The following is a 19,922-nucleotide window of genomic DNA, read 5'->3' on the forward strand; positions in this document are numbered from 1 at the left end:
TTCTTAACTTGGTGCTGTCCAAATGTTTTGGACGAAAATTCCCACCAGCTCCATTCATTGTGTTGGCTGAGGCTAATGGGAGTTGTCACTCCAAACTTCTGGACAACACCAAGATGGGGAAGCTCATTGCAGATTATAATCTGTTAATTCCAGTGTCTACTGTTGCAAGATGTGACGTAGATGGAAACTATATACAACCCAACAGAATTAGCAAGATGCACCAGCTAAGAATGAGGGCGTGAAAAGATGGCATCATCTCCTGACCCACCCCTACCAATATAAATACTGACTTGGCTCAGTCTTAGGCATTGATATCTGGCTAACATCATGAAGACTTTAGGTGCCTTCCTCCTTCTGAGCATCCTAGTCCTTTCTTCACAGATGCCACCTGCATCTGGTGCAGGAAGACCAAAAGGTAAGTCCCAAGACAACCATGTGCTATAAGGGATGGGCTTTTTCCCCTGCCATCATTTCATCCTTTGAAATCAGATTAGCGCAGGGTTAGCCAACATGGTACCCTCTGAATGTTGGTGGGCTCCAACTCCCATAAACCAGCATAGCCAATGGACAGCGATCAGGACAGTTGAAATCCAACAATGTCTGGAGGACATCAAGCTAGCAACATTGGTCTTAAGGTATGCTTGCACCGTTTGTGACCCACTAAGCCAAATGTCCATTCAAGTATGGGCTGGTCCATAGTAGAGCCTGGTGTGGTTCTGGCAGGTGAGAGGGTGGGGACTGGTGGTTACAGAGGGGGGGCACCCTGAGGGTTTGGTAGGTCCTGGAGTGGGAGTGGGGTGAGTCTAACTGGTGCCAGACTAGAAAGACTAAAAAACAAACAAACCACATACCCTCTCTGTTTCCATTACTTTGAGTGTTCAATAGCATATCTGATACTGAAGCCAAGGACAGAATAATGGATGAGCAGGCAAACACTTGACAAATAGCAATTCTAGCTATGCTGAGGAGCATGCTCTTAATACTGGCCATGTTTCAAGATAGCCCTCCTGAAGTCTTCTGTAGCTCGCCTTGTCTGGTAAACTCCTCCTGCTTTTCTCAGAGCAGGGGAACCAGTTTCCATGAAGACTGCTAACTGAGGAATTCTGCCCTGTTCTTTCAACTTGGATTCAGACTTAACATATGGAACTTTTTTTCTGAAAGAATAAGTCTATAAATGGCTACTACTAGTAACAATGGCTCTGCTCTGCCTCCATGGCAGGAGGCAGTAATTCTTCTGAAAAGCAGTTGCTGGAAACTACAGGAGGGGAGAGAGAGAGCCCTTGTGCTTGGGTCATGTCTGGGGATTTCCCACAGGCATCTGGTTGGCCACTGTGAGAACAGGATGCTGGACTAGATGGGTCATTGGCATTGAGAGTAATTATCTGGCAAGTCCAAGAAGCATAACAATTATGCCCTTTTCTTTCATTCCATGTTTGCTCTTCCTGTTGCAGAGAAACCAGGACAGTGCCCAGTGGTTACTGTAAGATGCCGGATGATCAATCCCCCCAACCATTGCAATAATGACTTTGACTGTAAAGGGTCCATGAAGTGTTGCGAAGGGATGTGTGGAAAAGACTGCATCGACCCAGTATTTGGTACTGTATGCAACAAGATCATTGCATTGTGTTGATTCAGGACAGGTTTTTCGCCAATGATGTTAGCATTTCCCTTGTGGGTGGCAAAATGGGTTAGGATTCCTTTGAGGAGAACAACTCGGGAAATTGAAAGTGGTATTGCTTGCATCTCAGGAAGGATGCTGAAAATGTTCCAAGCATGGATGGCTGGAGAAGAAGAGGCTTAGCATTCTATTATGGCAGGGCTACCCAACATGGTGCATTCCAGATTTATCTGACTACAAAACCCATCAGCCCTAGCTAGCATGGCCAATGGTTAGGGATGATGGAGGCTGTTCAAAGGACACCACATTGGCTACATCTCTATTATGGGATGCAGATCCGGCTCACCCATTAGGCAAGCTGAGGCAGCTGCCTCAGGCAGTAGAAGCCCCCCAGGCAGCATCCCCGCAGCTACGCCCCCTGCCCCACCCCCTTTACCAGTGGTGGAGAGGTCTCACCCAAAATTGGCATAATCTTGTGGGAAATTGGCACAAATGGTGCTGCTGCTTCTGCACCATTGGCAGATGCAGCAGGGCACATGGCAAAGCAGGTGGCGGCGGCAGGAGCAGACAGATAGTGGTGGCGGCAGCAGCAGTGGCGTGGCAAGGTGGCACTTTCCCCTTTCCTTAAGTGGCGAAACAGGAAGTACCACCCCTGATGGGATGCAGCAATGGTGGAGAAAGGTGGGATTCTTTTCCTTTTAAGTGAATACTGAGATCTCTCAGCAATGCAGAAGGGCTCCCTACCCTCCTTCACTAACTGCAGGACATCTCTATGGATCAGAGTGACTTTTCTCCAAAACCACTCTGTTTGTGCCCAGTGATATTTTTGCTACCTGGATCCCACAGTTGCTGGAGATCAAGAGTGGAAGGGCTCTCAGAATTTATCCTTTGGAAATAACGGGCCTGTGTTAGTTATGTCCATTAATTCCAATAGGTCAACTCTGAGTGTGGTCAACATTGGAAGCAACCCATGATATGCAAAATCTGTGTTCCCATTCGGTGGAGGGATCCCACTGGAAGTGACATCAGGCATGATGGTGGCATCTTAACTCTCTTCTAACTGTAGTGTAGCTGTTGGTTGTGGTGTGGGAGAATGCAATCCCAGGTGGAATAGATGGAGGAAGCATCCTGATATTATCCTGGTCTCCTTTCTCTTATTCTAACAGGGCAAGTCATTGCAGAATCATAGAATTGTAGAGTCAGAAGTGACCCTGAGGGTGATCTAGTCCAATTATTATTCATGACTCATGCATATCACACTGCAGCTCTATATTGTTGCAGAGCCAATAGTGGATAATCATAACCTAATTATAAATATAGATATAAATTACTGAAGTATTGAGTTTAGGCTCTTGGTGCTTATTAGATTCAGAGACTTTCATCAGAGATATGCCATGTTACAGCAAGAGAAGATATTATGTGTACTAGAGAAGCCAAGGTCAGCAACTCCTCCTTCATATAGTTCAGATAGGGCATGAGAATTGTGTAACCTGCACTAATCCACGCAGAATGTGAGTCATTCTACATACTGCAATAATAATAACAATAACAATAATAATAATAATACTTTATTATTTATACACCGCCACTCTGGGCAGCTTCCAACAAACATTAAAATACATCAAATCACAGATTAAAAACTTCCCTAAACAGAGCTGCCTTTAGGTATTTTCTAAATGTCAGGTAGTTGTTTATCTCTCTGACCTCTGATGGGAGGGTGTTCCACAGGGCGGGTGCCACTACCGAGAAGGCCCTCTGTCTGGTTCCCTGTAGCTTTGCTTCTCGCAGTGAGGGAACCGCCAGGAGGCTGGACCTCAGTGTCCGGGCAGAACGATGGGGGTGGAGACGCTCCTTCAGGTATACTGGACCGAGGCTGTTTAGGGCTTTAAAGGTCAGCACCAACACTTTGAATTGTGCTTGGAAACGTACTGGGAGCCAATGTAGGTCTTTCAAGACCGGTGTTATGTGGTCTTGGCGGCCGCTCCTAGTCACCAGTCTAGCTGCCGCATTCTGGATTAGTTGTAGTTTCCGGGTCACCTTCAAAGGTAGCCCCACCTAGAGCGCATTGCAGTAATCAAAGCGAGAGATAACCAGAGCATGCACCACTTTGGCGAGACAGTCTGCAGGCAGGTAGGGTCTCAGCCTGCGTACCAGATGGAGCTGATAGACAGCTGCCCTGGACACTGCAACTATTTGTGATGGTAGCATTTAATCAAATAGATATTTCTCTCCTCTTTCCTGTAGCATAAATTCTTGTTTCACTGATGGACACCCAGCAGCAGCAGCAGCAACTACCACCACCACCACCACTACTACTACACTGCAACAAAAACACCTGTACCATCCATGGACATTATTCCGATTGGGATTTACCAGCCAACTACTTACCTCATTTGCAGGAGGAAAATCTAGCTGAATGATTCTTTGATTTGGATCTTTGGGTCTCTAAAGTATTTGAAGCCCTTGATTTGGAGAGGGAAATGATCATCTCTCTGTTTATGTCTTCAGCTCCCACAGAAAGCTAACTCTTAAGATATCATTCTTCTGATTTACTGTAGACAAACTAATATCCGAGACAGAACTGAGCTGAAGCTGCTTTCTGCTTTTCATGTTGGCCTTTCATAACTATAATAATAATAAACCTTTATTGTCAGTACACCACCTGTGTGCAGTGAAATTAAATGAGCCCCCCCCCCCCATACACTCAATCTTGTTGACACTCTGTGTGCTTGTCGGAAGTCAATTGCACCACTATTTTTTTCCATTCAGCAGCCCAACAGCCCACAGATAAAAACTGTTCTTTAACCTGTTGGTGCGGCTGACTATACTTTTGTATCTCCTGCCCGAAGGTAGGAAATTAAAGAGGTGCTGGCCGGGGTATGAGTCGTCCCTGAGAATTTTCCTCGCTCTCCTGAGGCAGTGGTCTCCTGCAATGTCATCTAGCGAACTCAGGGGACAGCCCATGATATCATGTGCAGTATTCACCACCCTCTGTAGGGACTTCCTGTCCGTGGCTGTCAAACCAGCGTACCACACCATAATAACAGCTTCCCCCTTTTTGCCTCTTATTGAAATTGCTTTCAAAAGTCTCGTTCAGTTTGGATTGCACAAGTCTTGGGCGAAATTTTGTGCGGATGTGATAACATGCACTTCTGGTGCCTAATATGATTCGCCCTTTGGAGCAACATATTCAGCCATAGCCCCAGGAAGAAATATCTCTGTACCTTTCCATCTCTGTTCTGTGGTGTTGGGTGCCAGACTTGTGCCTACTTACAAACAGCCTACCGCAGCCCCCACCTAAAACAGTTACTCACGAGCAGCAGCAACTGTTGGCAGTACCAGATGCCTTATGGCAGTACCAGATGCCAACTCAGCCTCCATGTCTACTCTAGCAACACTGTAACAGGACCTAATAGTGTCTTCTAAAGGTAAAGGTAAAGGTAAAGGGGCCCCTGACCATCAGGTCCAGTCGTGTCCGACTCTGGGGTTGCAGCGCTCATCTCGCTCTATAGGCCGAGGGAGCCGGCGTTTGTCCGCAGACAGCTTCCAGGTCATGTGGCCAGCATGACAAAGCTGCTTCTGGCGAACCAGAGCAGTGCACGGAAATGCCCTTTACCTTCCCGCCAGAGCAGTCCCTATTTATCTACTTGCACTTTTTCTTTTTCTTTTTTATGTGCTTTCGAACTGCTGGGTGGGCAGGAGCTGGGACTGAGCAATGGGAGCTCACCCCGTTGCAGGGATTTGAACCGCCAACCTTCTGATCAGCAAGCCCTAGACTCTGTGGTTTAACCCACAGCGCCACCTGGGTCCCAATTTTCCACTGTGATTGATACCATCATCTGCCCAAAATATCCTTCTGTATTCAACATAGAATTGACAGGTCAGTCTCTACCCCTGAAAAATATATGGATACAAACCTGACCTCACCATGGCAATACCCACAAACCAGTAGCAGAACATTTCAGCCTCCCAAGACACTCTGTAACTGACCTCAACGTACATATTTCACAACAAAGGGACTTCGAATGAATAAATACAATGCGAAACAACTGAATTACAAATTGTCAAGAAGTTCATTGCCATCACTTGAGGGTCAAATGGAGAGAAAGGATTTTAATCAAGTGCTTTATTACGGTCATAGACCAGCATATATATTTTTAAAATCAAAGTTACTAATCAATGCCAGGGTATTGCCATCAATGGCTTTCTTACTAATGGTTCCCTGCCCCTGTGTGTGTTGATAGAGTCATCTCAAAAACGATGAGTAAATTATCACCCAGCTGCAGCTGTAAAGGGTGTGCCTATTTAACATATATATACATTCTAATTGCATCTCATTACCATTCATTTGTATTTGTTTTATACCTTTCTCCCTTAAATACCTGCCAACTAATAATTCGCTTCATGCAACTGATGAAGTAGGCTTTAGTTCATGAAAGCTTGTGCTGCAATAAACCTATTTGTCTTTAAGATGCCTCAAGCCTCGTTGTTGCTCTAACAAGATTTTTTTTTTGCCAAAGTCAGAAGCAATTACCGGTACTTATGAACCTGGAGCTTGATATCTGCTAAGCTTAGCTATTCAGGTAGGTAGCCGTGTTGGTCTGAGTCGAAACAAAATTTTAAAAAAATCCTTCAGTAGCACCTTAAGGTCTTTAAGGTGGTCTTTAAGTTGCTACTGAAGGATTTTTTTTTATTTTGCTTAGCTATTCAGTAATATTTGTTTTGTGGCAACCAGCCAAGTCAAATTGGATGCTCTGCTATTGACCAAACGAATGCTCTTGACTGAGATATGTGATTAACAAGAAAATGCAGCTCTGCAGGTACATGACAACTGTGCAGAAGTCTTTGTGATCAACAGGTTTCCACTCAGAGCAACATTTCAAAACCATATATGTCTGCCTGCCTGCCTGCCTGCCTAATATGATAGTTTCCAACATTTCATTATAGTCTAGCATTGCCAGGAAAGAACACAGATGAAGCTACACAAATAATGCCTGAGGTCAGAGGTGCATAAATTTTACATGCAACAAGGGAGTAGTTAGAGATTATGGGAGCATCATTAACACATGACTCCGAAATTCCTGATTAAGCAAGCTGTAGTCCAGAAACACTGGGTGTGGGTGGCGCTGTGGTCTAAACCACTGAGCCCCTTGGGCTTGCCGATCAGAAGGTTGGCGGTTCAAATCCCGGTGACGGAGTAAACTCCCGTTGCTCAGCCCCAGCTCCTGCCAACCTAGCAGTTTGAAAGCACACCAGTGCAAGTAGATAAATAGGCATCGATGTGGCAGGAAGGTAAATAGTGTTTCCGTGTGCTCTGGCTTCCGTCATGGTGTTCTGTTGTGCCAGAAGCGGTTTAGTCATGCTGGCCACATGACCTGGAAAGCTGTCTGTGGACAAATGCCAGTTCCCTCAGCCTGAAAAGCGAGATGAGAACCGCAACCTCATAGTCACCTTTGACTGGACTTAACTGTCCAGCGGTCCTTTACTTTTTACCTTTTTTAAGCCCAAAAACATTTGTAAAACAGCTTGAAGTTTTCAGTTTCCCCCACTTTCTCATTTTTCCGATATTAAATTCAATGTGGTTTAATGGTTAGACTTAGAGTGTTGAACTAGGGCCTGGGGCACCAGGGTTCGTAATCCCCACTCAGCCATGAAGCTCATGGGGTGATGTTGGGCCAGTCACCATCTCTTGGCCTAACCTACCTCACAGGGTTGTTGTGAGGGTGAAATGGGGAGGAGGATAACCATGTACACTACCTTGAGATTGTGGAAGATAAAGGCATTTAAGCAGTTTAGTTTATATTTCACAAAACTTACACATTTTTGTATTCAGTTTTGCCTAACATACATATTTTTGCAAGCAATTTCCCTCAGTATAATGCAGTTTTGTATGCTATTATCACCATGTGCATTTTTGTGAAAACATTCCCCAATACAGTCATACCTCATGTTACGAATGCTGTGGGTTGCGTAAGATGCGGGATACGTACGCACCGAACCCGGAAGTACCGGAACGAGCTACTTCCAGGTTCGGCGGTTCGTGCATGCGCAGAAGCGCCGGATTGCAACCCGTGCATGCGCAGAAGCGCCAAATCGCAACCCGCGAGTGTGCAGAAGCACAGGCGCAGGTTGCGTACAGCTCATGTTACGTACGGGGCTCCGGAACGGATCCCATATGCAACATGAGGCACCACTGTATATGCATTTTGTACGCATTTTTGACTGTACACTTGCATCACAAAATTAAAATGCAGACAGAATAAAAATTCTCCCCATGTGTGAGCTGTTGGAACTTATCCTACAGAGGTGCCGTCAGCAGTCTTGTAGAGTGGGTACTACTCTTTCCCAGCACCTCACTAAAACTGCTCACCTTGGGAATGTTGACCAATAGAAGGGTAACCAAACATTTGTTTGCAGAGAGATGTGTGCAGGCATCTATAGGTGAATGGAGTACGTACATCGCAAGACTAGAATAGTATGCATTTCTCAAATTTCTCCTGTCGGCATTGACCCACAGGTCAGCTTGTAGTATTGGGGAAATCTACTTCCTTCCTTGTACTGTACTGTAAATACTGTGAAGTCAATTGTTAAATGACCTCTGTAGCTTTCTCTCTTTCCTTCTCCTTCATTTCCTTTGTCGCCCATTTGACATCTTTTAGTCCACCCCTTCCCCAATGCCTTCCATATGCATTGTGGAACTATGTAGTCCCCCTATGGGGCTACATTTCCCATCAGCCTTGACCACTGGGCATGCTAGTTGAGAGTTGTGGTCCAAAATCCCTGGAGGGCTCCACATGGCGAGGGCTGCCATATATGAAAGAATTAAAGAGCCATTGTCCCTGAGCATCATTAACAAAACAACAGACAAGAGATCATCATTGATTATGGTGTTGTAGATCAGTGGTCTTCACAGTGGTGGAGAGCAGGTGATGCGGTGCGGTGCTGGTGCACATCCCGGGGTCGGGTAGCAGCGATGGCACCCCACTGAGATCTCACTGTCAGGGGCGGTGCGCTCCCCCCCCCACACTCCTCTTCCTCTGCCAGTGGGTATTTAACAGATTGAATATCAGGGTGCAAAGGATGGGTGTGCTTGAGGCTATCCATCTAAGGGTGTGTTGAGAGCCAGGAGAATGTTAGCCACTTTGAGGAGAAGGAGGAGGAGGAGGAGAAGAAGAAGAAGAAGAAGAAGAAGAAGAAGAAGAAGAAGAAGAAGAAGAAGAAGAAGAAGAGGAGGAGGAGGAGGAGGAGGAGGAGGAGGAGGAGGAGGAGGAGGAGGAGGAGGAGGAGGAGGAGTTTGGATTTGATATCCTGCTTTATCACTACCCAAAAGAGTCTCAAAGCAGCTAACATTCTCCTTTCCCCTCCTCCCCCACAACAAACACTCTGTGAGGTGAGTGGGGCTGAGAGACTTCAGAGAAGTGTGACTAGCCCAAGGTCACCCAGCAGCTGCATGTGGAGGAGCGGAGACGTGAACCCGGTTCCCCAGATTACGAGTTTACCACTCTTAACCACTACACCACACTGGCTCTTAGAAGGGTGAGACCCTTAGAAGGGTGCCAGCACATTTTGGTTCATAACTTTACCTCCCATTAAAAAATGGGAGCTCAGAGTCTGTGAGTGCCAAGGAAGGTCTTCATAGGCAGCAGGCTGGCATGCACACACACACCCATTTTAAGTGATGACTATACATCCAAAAATATCTCTCAATTAAAAGCTTATTGTCTCTAGCTTAGGGTTGCCTGGTTTCTGTCCCCCAAATTTAGGCAGCCGAATTTGCACATTATGCAAACCACGCAGAAGGTTGAATGAGGTTTCAGCTGAGTTCTCACCCCATATTACCCACCACCCCCCCATGAAAGCTGTTTACAGGAAGGCAGGCTGTGCTGTCTTTGGCCTCCATTGCCTGAGTGAATCACTCTGATCATGACCAGGAAGATTTGGAAAGTAGCACACCCAGAAAGCAGCCAAGTCCTGCTCCAAGAAGCACGTAGGATTTCCCCTTTCCTAACCCTGTACTCATTGCACTCACTAATAACTGCCGGAATTCCAGATTGTAGGTCAGAGGCTCATAGCTACCGAATGCAAGAGTATACCGGCATATAGACTATAGGTGAAATAAAGATTGGGTAATGGAGTGGCATCTGCAAGGCATGTTTGGGTGACAAAAGTGGGGCAGGGCTCCTCCCTCTTGGGATCCAGTGCCACCCTTTTAGCAAGCTTAAATATCACCAGCCTGGCCCAGTGATGAACATTCAGAACCAGATTCTGAATGCACCATGAAGGCCAGAAGCACCTTAGCCTTTGTGGGGCTGCTGGCCCTCTGGGCACAGATGCCACCTGCATCTTGCCTGCCACCACTAGGTAGGTTTTGAATGAAGCTGCTTCTCCTTCTGTCTGATACCAGAGTTGTATATAAATATATATTTGGCTGACCAAGCCATCTATGGCTTTTTGTGGGAGGTGGGTTATTGGTTGGTTTGTCTTTGTTATGTATTTTGTTTTCTCCTTTTGCATTTTTATGTTGCACACTGCTCTGTGATCTTTGGATGAAGGGAGGTATATAAATTTAATTTTTAAAAAAAAATGAAATGAAATGGTACCGTTTACCAGTTTCTGAGGCCCTTGCTTCAAGTTTCAGTGCTCTCAGTGCGAAAGACTTGCGGTAGGACAACATGAACCATTTTCTGGCAAAGGACTCCCTGGACCTTTCGCATCGTTTACTGTCAAGCAGTACTTAGCACTGCCCAGGAATTCTAACAACCTCCCCCACAAATAGGTAAAGGTAAAGGGACCCCTGACCATTAGGTCCAGTCGTGACCGACTCTGGGGTTGCGCGCTCATCTTGCATTATTGGCCGAGGGAGCCGGCGTATAGCTTCCAGGTCATGTGGCTAGCATGACAAAGCCGCTTCTGGCAAACCAGAGCAGCACATGGAAATGCCGTTTACCTTCCCGCTGTAGCGGTTCCTATTTATCTACAGTACTTGCATTTTGACGTGCTTTCGAACTGCTAGGTTGGCAGGAGCTGGGACCAAGCAACGGGAGCTCACCCCGTCACAGGGATTCGAACCGCCAACCTTCTGATCAGCAAGCCCTAGGCTCAGTGGTTTAGCCCACAGTGCCACTGTTAAATGGACTCTTTTTTTTAGTTTCTTATGCAAAAAATGCAGATTCATTCTAATGCTGCTGAGTAAACAATAGAATACCATCCTGCCAAAACTGGTTAAAATCAGTGCAGTTTTGAAAGGTTCGATCTACAATCTTGACTGCAAATGGTGCCCAATTGTAATCAAAAATTATCCTCGATATCAAAAACTGCCATGCAAAATTTGCCTCCTCTCGTGCTCCAGGTGAAACCAAATCCCATAGTTCCAAGTCCACTTACAAGGGCTGCACTCAGAGGGAATCACAAACTGGTTAAAAAGTATTCTCTCTTGTGAGAAAGAATGTCAATATGTTTTTTTTTAAAAAATAAATGTTTCTATAAACTAAAACATAAAAATATATTTGCACGTCCTGCAGGTTGGTAAGTTAGAACCTTTCTCTGTGGCATTGAATTTTCAATGTGTAGCAGCTTCTCTCTCTGTTTTTAATCAAGGAGCAGTGCACTATAAACCTTTAGGCGCCAGGCAAAAATGTTCCTTTTTAACCCGGCCTTTGCCTGACCTGATCTACATCCTATGCTCTTTTTAAAATGCTGGCTCTTTTTACGGTTTTTTTTAATTGGGTTGTTGTTTATATTTTGATTCTATGTATGTGATCCTTTATGTCAGTGATGGCCATAAAGGATCTTGCCCTTCCGGCTGTTTTGGGACTACAATTCCCATCATCCCTGACCACTAGTCCTGTTAGCTACGTAGTCCTGTTTGGCCATCACTGCTTTATGTGAACCACCCTGAGACCTTCGGGTATAGGGTGGTATAGAAATTAAATGAATAATAATAATAATCCCCTGTCCCCCTTCCGGCTGTACCAGTTCTTGCACCAAACCATTTAATGAAGCATTGCATTCTTCCCATACATTCCCATCTTCATTGAACTTCTGCTCATTCAGCTTTCAATTCCCACGGGCTGATTTTGTAATGTGACCCGCAATCACCCAAAGTCCAGTAACCATTAACTCAATGGCTGGTTGTGTATAATTCACATAGGACTTTCCTGTGCACATAATGTTTTGCTACCCTTGTTTCATTTAAGTTCACAACAATGTTTTTAGGCATAGTGTATTTTGGTATTTGTTAACCCCGCTATTTTCTACTTCCAGAAAAATTTGGAACTTGCCCCCCAAATCCATTCAAATGCAGTGTAAAGGGAAAGGATTTCTGCAATTATGACTATGACTGTGAGGGGATTCAAAAGTGCTGCTACTTCAATTGTGGCAAGATTTGCAGAAACCCACAAGGTATGGTGTATAGCTAAAGCTGGTTCTTCTGTGTTGGCTTTTTGTGTCTGATTTCCTACAATATGTTGTCATTTAGTGCTTTAGGTTAACCTGAGACACAGTAATCTGCTGAAGGCAATCAAATGAACTTTATGTTTAAATAAGGATCTGTAGTTAGGATTCCCCAGACCAAAACCAATACTTTATCTTTATCCATTCCCCATGAGTAGAAACCGCAGGTAGGAAAAAGCTATGTAAGGATCTGTGAAGTATATAGAATCATAGAGTTGGAAGAGACCACAAGGGCCATCCAGTCCAACCCCCTGCCAAGCAGGAAACACCATCAAAGCATTCTTGACATATGCCTGTCAAGCCTCTGCTTAAAGACCTCCAAAGAAGGAGACTCCACCACACTCCTTGGTAGCAAATTCCACTGCCAAACAGCTCTTACTGTCAGGAAGTTCTTCCTAATGTTTAGGTGGAATCTTCTTTCTTGTAGTTTGAATCCATTGCTCCGTGTCCGCTTCTCTGGAGCAGCAGAAAACAACCTTTCTCCCTCCTCTATATGACATCCTTTTATATATTTGAACATGGCTATCATATCACCCCTTAACCTTCTCTTCTCCAGGCTAAACATACCCAGCTCCCTAAGCCGTTTCTCATAAGGCATTGTTTCCAGGCCTTTGATCATTTTGGTTGCCCTCTTCTGGACATGTTCCAGCTTGTCAGTATCCTTCTTGAACTGTGGTGCCCAGAACTGGACACAGTACTCCAGGTGAGGTCTGACCAGAGCAGAACACAGTGGTACTATTATTTCCCTTGATCTAGAGCCATTGCAGATGCTGATTGCAATTAGATAGCTGCCAGAATTCAAAATAACTGATCCACTCTGGCAGATATATAAGATGAAATAGACAATGGGCTATCTTTTCAATCATTGCTCCATCCCCCAAAATTGGAAGATAGACACAAAATGTCACTTTGTACAAAGCATAACTTTCATAGAAAGTATTATCTTCCATAACTGGAACATAAATACAAAGTGCTCTCTCAATGGAAGAGCAAAGACACCCTCTCTCTATCAACAGCTGGTTCTTTGGAATTCAATCTGGGCTCCATACAAATTCCCAAATTCTTTCTCTCTTAAGCACACAACACCCGTCTTCATTGGAGAAGAGCTTCTACTTCCAGCAATTAGTGACATCAGGTTACATGTGAATCTCGATGTCATTGAGGTTACCTTTCTCAAGATTCACATGTAACATGTTGATACTAAACAATGACACAAGGAAGGAAGATTTGCTATTTAGTAACACAAATTGTCTCCTGCCAACCTAGCAGTTCGAAAGCACGTCAAAGTGCAAGTAGATAAATAGGTACCGGTCCAAGCAGGAAGGTAAACGGCGTTTCCGTGCGCTGCTCTGGTTCGCCAGAAGTGGCTTAGTCATGGTGGCCACATGACCTGGAAGCTGTACGCCGGCTCCCTCGGCCAATAATGCGAGATGAGCACCACAACCCCAGAGTCGGTCCCTTTACCTTTATCTTTTAACACAAATTGTTACCTAACAACATAGGTGATGAATAAACAAGCAAGGAGCCTCTGACCCAGGCAATTAGTTTCAGGCAAAGATCCGTGAAATTTCGCCAAAGTGTTTGCAGCCTATGGTATCATTCAGGAACTTGGCTTGAGGGGCTGCCCCTCTCTATGCCTTTCTGTGGGGCTGCACTACATTCATTCATTCATTTATCCATTCATTTTTTGCAATTCTACCCCTCCTTTTTTTAAAAAAACAACCCTGAAAAGTAGGTTAGGCTAAGAGGCAGTGGCTGGCCCAAGGCAACCCAGTGAGCCCCATAGCCAGTTGGGGATTTGAACCCTGGTCTCCCAATTCCTAGTCTGACACTCTAACCACAAGGCCATGCTGGATTTTGATGTGCCCTTGATGAAATGTGGGGCTTTGGACATGCATAGGTGAGCTATTTATCTGAAGCATTCATCTGGCTCTGGAAACACAAAATGAACAGTCATGTGGTGGGTTTTTTCTGTTACAGAAAAAGCCGGCAGCTGCCCCAGCCTTCCATTTTTCTGCTCCGTCCCAGAAGGAGATCTTTGCAGCAGTGATTCCGATTGTCCAGGACAGAAAAAGTGCTGTTATTTAAATTGTGGGAAAAGTTGTATAGACCCATGAGAAAATAAAGGTATTGCTTGTGTCTCTCTTCTCGTCCTTCCCTAGTATCTCAGTTAAAATCATAGGGTTTTTCTTATCCAACTCCCTGCAATGTAGAAATCATAACTAAGGAATCCTTTTATTCATTTGATAGGAAAATTCTCCTGACAAGGGAACTTTTGTCAGCAAGTCGTGACTGGAACAAAGAAAACACAAAAGTTTTTCAAAGTTTTTCCGATGGAACACAGTCTGGTGGAATATATGAATAATCTCCCAATGAAAGATGTTCTGCAACAAACATCTTTTTTTTTTGCAAAAAATATAAAATATAAAAATATTTTTAAAATCATTTAACTGTTCGGTATCTCTTACTCTGTGGAGATAATGTGACAACAGTGACTTAACTCCGCTTTTCTAGGAAGGGTAAATTGATAATATTTCCTTCAGAAGAGCATTTTCTGGGTATTGGAAGATTGTATTATTTGCCACAAAGCAGAAAGCACCTAAACACCTTCACATTTAAAGCACAGCACATGGGTTGGTACCCCAATGCAAAATAAATAAATCTCAAAACAACAGTTTCAGGAAGTTTGACTGAGGAAGGTTCATAATAAACGGAACCAAATTTCTTCTCCATTCCCAATATCTGCCCCCCCCCAATATCCCAATGTTTGTTATATTTACATTGTAATTCTTGGCCTATATCCTTCCAGATATAAATTTCCAGCAGCTGTCATTGTCTTGTCATCTTGGGGTGAAAACTGCTTGCAGGGAGCAAACTCTGAATCATCCATCCATGATTCAGTTTGTCTCTTGGAGCTCAGAGAAACTATGAAATGCATGGTAATTCTAATTGCCATTCCAAAAATATTGTAGCTGTAGTGTTTGTGGTCTGTCCAGACATGCCTGATCAGTAATTGAAACTCCCTGCCTGGGGAGCAGTTCCTGCCATAGCTAAGTGAGAACTTGCTGGAGTCTTAAGCTTTGTCTGTGCAGCAAGTGGGAGCTGCTATATGGAGTTGTTATCAGAAATTAATACTACTGTTGACACTTTCCTGCTGCTTCCTAGCATTTGGGAAAACCTGCTGGTTTCCTCACACAGTGAGTACGCTTCCCAAGCCCGCAGGATACCACAGTAGGTTGTACATTAGGGGTAAGCAAAGAAGTAGAAGAAGAAATATCTATAGCAAAAGTGTTTTGAGGGGGGGGGGACTTAGTTCACTGCAAAATGTGAGTAAGGTTTTTAAAAAAGGTAAAGGTAAAGGACCCCTGGATGGTTAAGTCCAGTCAAAGGTGACTCTGGGGTTGCGGTGCTCATTTCACTTTTCAGGCTGAGGGAACCGGTGTTTGTCCACAGACAGCTTTCCAGGTCATGTGGCCAGCATGACTAAACCGCTTCTGGCGCAACAGAGCATCGTGAGGGAAACCAGAGCACATGGAAATGGCATTTACCTTCCCGCCACACCGATACCTTCTTATCTACTTGCACTGGCATGCTTTTGAACTGCTAGGTTGGCAGGAGCTGGGACGGAGCAACGGGAGCTCACCCCGTCGCTGGGATTCAAACTGCCAACCTTCCAACCAGCAAGTCCAAGAGGCTCAGTGGTTTAGACCACAAGTGCCACCCGCGTCTCTGCAAATGTGAGTAACTGAACATTTATTGCATGAAAAAGTGATCGCCCACAAAAGAGCACATCACCCACCCAATGTCCGTGGCAGGTGGGGGGGGGGCAATCATGATCAGGAGGTGCAGTGAGATGGGACTATTCAAGCCATTCTCCACACACTAATGTCCAAATGCAAACCATTCCACAAATACAACATTAAGGGCTGGGGAATAGGAAACTGCCTGCCTATCTACAGATTGTTTTTTGGATCACAGACACCTGGAAGCAGAGTTGATATTTCCTCTTTAGGTTTGGAAATATCTTTGAAATCTTAGGTGCTGGACCACTGCAATTGCCACTCTTCTCCCACATATCTCACTGTCACCTTCAGTTTTTTTTACACTCCTTGATGACTGAATTGCTCCATGGAATACGCTAGATAAGCTATCCGTGTTTGCTGCTCTCTTTGTCGCTGGGAAGTTTTGTAAGGCTTTCCAGTGTTGCAGGAGAGTGTCCAGAGAGATCTTTTGCAATGCTGATTAAGACAGAAATGAGCACATCTTCTGCTGTTTTATAGAAGCCATAGGCCAAGGGGTTCAACAGACAAATATATAAGCCTAGGGGGGAAATGACATTTCTGCACTGGAAGAATCCAGAATGGTCTTCAAAGAGAAAACAACATACCTCCCACTTTGGAGAGCTGACAACATACTTGGGAAAGTTTAAACCCAGGCTTCAGCCTTAGCCACCTTCAGGGACAATGTCATGAAGATGTTGATCACCTTTCTCATTGCGGAGGCATCCGTCTGGGAGCTACTTCTGTGCGGAGTGTGATTTGACTCTGACTGCAGAAAAATGCATATGAAATACACAACTGCAAAAAGTATGTTCAAGTAACAAGACCCACACCCAAATAGGAATGGGCTGTAGCTCAGTGGCAGAGCACATGCATTTCAGAAAAGGGTATCGGGTTCAAATCTCAGCAACTCCAGGTAGAGCTATTGTGTTGCACCTCGTTTTGGACTTTGGCTGTGTTTCTGGCACTGCCCCTGATAACTCCTGGCTGTGTTACCTGTGTGCTACCTGAATAGGACAGTGCCGTGTGATTACCACTGGCTCATGTGAATGAGCCCCGAATAACCCATGCTGATGAAGAATAATACAGAGGGAATGGTACTGCATGAAATCTCTTGCTCTGGAAACACTCCCAGTTCTTAGAAAACAGTCTGAAACTTATTAGCATGTTCATTAAAGAGGTGGTGAAAGAGAGTAATTGGCTGTTGGCGGAGGCTGGCTTTCAGTAATCAACTTCCCTGTTTCTGCTTTGTGGGGAAAACTCTTTCCCAAGCTTGACAGTTGCGTTTTCCTTGCCAAATCAACCGAGAAATGAAGCAAATTCACAGTTGCAGCTAGGACTAGGGACCTATACAAATACAACTAGTCCTTTCTCCAGACCAAAGGTATGAAAACGCTAGCTTCCCATCAAATTTAAAAGCCACATTCTGAGGGTGCCATGAAGACTCAGCAGTTTGGGCAGAGAATATGGCAGTATCGGTACATATCTATTCTTTAAATATGTATGGGCCTTTTCATCACACACCTTCAGTTATCACCATCAATCCCTCTCATGGGAAATGTTTGGTAAGGTTGCTAAGAATTTGCGGTAAATCTTGTAGACCCCCAACAAAGTTTCCTCAATTCCCCAGCTCTATGAAATGGCAGCTAATGTGCTGTGTGTCTCCTTTTTACAAAGCTATGCACAAAAGACCATAAATTTCTGCCTTGAACCCTTTGCAAATTGTGCCAGCCACCCCATGAGGATGGCTGCCATTTTCTTCTTTGTGTGCAGAGCTGCCTTTGTCCTGTCACACCTTAGATCTGTCAACAGTGAAGTGCTGAGAGCAACAGAGTTTTTGTGGCCCAATCCAGATGTAACCAGAAGACCTTTGCTGCTGACAAACATTGTTGGGTTCAGGCCCAGAAATGAATGCCAAAGGCTCCAGGGTGGGGGGTGTAGAATTGTCTTCTTTTTGTTTCATGAAGTAATATCTCTGCTGAAAGGTTAAGTGCTCAAAGCAACAGTTTCTAGCTCAACCCAGACGTGATTAGAATACTGTTCCTCCATCTAAAAATAATGGCATGTGGGCACCAAGAGCACCATCACTGGCCTGGAACTGTGCCTGCACTTAATAAAATGAGTCACAACTACACTACTCAGAAAATGGGACCTCTAAAGTGGTGTTTCCCAAACTATAAAACTCTGAAGAATTAAAGTTTTGTGCAAGATGTTAATACATTTTAGCACCATACTGCCCTCTGGTGGCAACTTGATGAGCTGTCCAAACCCTCCTACCTGAAACATTGCACAGTACAGTACTGTAGTTTGTCAGTGAGTTTTAGAACTTCCTCTTGCTGTATCTATTTGACTTAGCTTTTCAGACGCCCACTCCAAAACAAGTGGCTCAGGCACAGAACCCCAGTCTCCCCGAGTGGTGCAATGTTCCAGGGGTTGCATGCAGACATGTTGACCAGGGCCTGTGCTCCCTTTGGGGACGATGATGTGGTGTCTTAGTTTATGATACAGTATATGGTTTATTTGCGCAAAAATGCAACCTGCTCATAGATGAAGGGATTGCATAGCCTCCAACATTTCCCCGATGAAAATAGGGACGTCCTATTCCATAATAATAATTTTACCACTCTGGGCAACTTCCAACACATATAAAAACATAATAAAACACTGACCTTTTTTTTAAAAAAAAAAATCTTCCTTATACAGGCCTGCTGTCAGATGCTCGGGGGTTGCATAACTGCATACCCTCCATTATTTCTCTGATGAAAATAGGGACATCCTAAGGAAAAGCCTTATGTTCCGGGATCAAATCAGAAACGGGGACCGTTTCTGTAAACCCAGGACTGTCCCTGGAAAATAGGGACACTTTGAGGGTCTGGGATTGCAGAGGATAAGGGGCAGGAGGCCCATGATTGGCACTTGCTAAGGAACACAGGTGGGCTTCCTGTGAGCATCTCCTTATCCACTGTGTGAGCAGAATACTGAGAAACGTGGACAATGATCCACTTTCTTTTGATACGATTTTCACACTCCAACCCCCTGCTATGACCATTGTTAACACTGAACACAGCGACGTCCAACCGGTCGGCCGTGATCGACAGGTAGATCCTCGGTCGATTGTGGCTGATTGCGGGATCCTTATCGATTGCAGGATTAAAAGCAATGTACAATTAATGTTTCCGTGGGGCCCCACCCCCCTCATGCTGTCCCTACATAGTGTCAAAAGGGCGGTCTTCTGCCGACGTTAGTTGGCCTTATTGTTTTTTGTGCTTGTCAGCGTTGTAGTTAAAGGATAGCCTTCCCCCCCCCAAAAGAAGCTCAGCAGCTCTGTCCTCCCCCCTCCAAAAAAAAGCTCAACAACTTTTGCCTCTCTCCCCTAAATAAAACTCCTCCCTCCAATGACAATGGGTAGATCACTGCCAGTTTTTTTAATACTGGGAGTAGATCGCAGTCTCTTGGGAGTTGGATGTGCCTACAACTGCTAACCAAACAAAAACCATGTTGGCCTGTAAACTGGATTAAAGGTAAAGTAAAGGTACCCCTGACCATTAGGTCCAGTCGCGGACGACACTGGGGTAGTGGTGCTCATCTTGCTCTATAGGCCGAGGGAGCCGGCGTTTGTCCGCAGACAGCTTCCAGGTCATGTGGCCAGCATAATTAAGCCACTTCTGGTGAACTAGAGCAGCGCACAGAAATGCCATTTACCTTCCCGCTGTAGCGGTACCTATTTATCTACTTGCACTTTGACGTGCTTTCAAACTGCTAGGTGGGCAGGGGCTGAGACCGAACAACGGGAGTTCACCCCGTTGCGGGGATTCGAACCGCCGACCATCTGATCGGCAAGCCCTAGGCTCAGTGGTTTTGACCAAAGTGCCACCTGTGCACCTTGTAAACTGGATTACATAGGCTAAAAGCCCTAACCATTTCTGAGGTTCTATTCAGCACCATCCAGCAGACTTAGTTTCTCAGATCATTGCTGAAAGGGGGAGGGCTTATAGAGAACAGCCCCCCCTCATCAGCTTGAGCTCTTCGCAGAGCAGCATGTACAGTGGGGGATCAGATTAAAGGAATCAGGA

General features: G+C 45.0%; 1 protein-coding gene across 1 annotated transcript; it reads left to right on the plus strand.

Annotated features, from left to right (window-relative positions):
- The first annotated feature begins 304 nt into the window (after positions 1–304).
- Positions 305–14,514, plus strand: LOC118089372 (WAP four-disulfide core domain protein 8). Its single transcript, XM_088674581.1, has 6 exons — positions 305–415; positions 1,452–1,595; positions 9,851–9,979; positions 11,882–12,019; positions 14,051–14,197; positions 14,321–14,514. Exons 1-5 carry the CDS (start codon positions 328–330, stop codon positions 14,185–14,187), a joined length of 636 nt encoding a protein of 211 aa, XP_088530707.1. The 5' UTR covers positions 305–327; the 3' UTR covers positions 14,188–14,197; positions 14,321–14,514.
- The last annotated feature ends 5,408 nt before the right edge of the window (positions 14,515–19,922 follow it).

The sequence above is a fragment of the Zootoca vivipara genome, chromosome 7, assembly GCF_965207765.1.
Source record: "Zootoca vivipara chromosome 7, rZooViv2.hap1.1, whole genome shotgun sequence".
NCBI lineage: Eukaryota > Metazoa > Chordata > Lepidosauria > Squamata > Lacertidae > Zootoca > Zootoca vivipara.

Bases quoted from the DNA above. Each gene is read 5' to 3' on its own strand.
- LOC118089372 (XM_088674581.1), top strand. From the start codon at position 328: ATGAAGACTTTAGGTGCCTTCCTCCTTCTGAGCATCCTAGTCCTTTCT. The intron at 416-1,451 runs GTAAGTCCCAAG...TTCCTGTTGCAG, and splicing joins TGGTGCAGGAAGACCAAAAG to AGAAACCAGGACAGTGCCCA. The intron at 9,980-11,881 runs GTAGGTTTTGAA...TTCTACTTCCAG, and splicing joins ATCTTGCCTGCCACCACTAG to AAAAATTTGGAACTTGCCCC.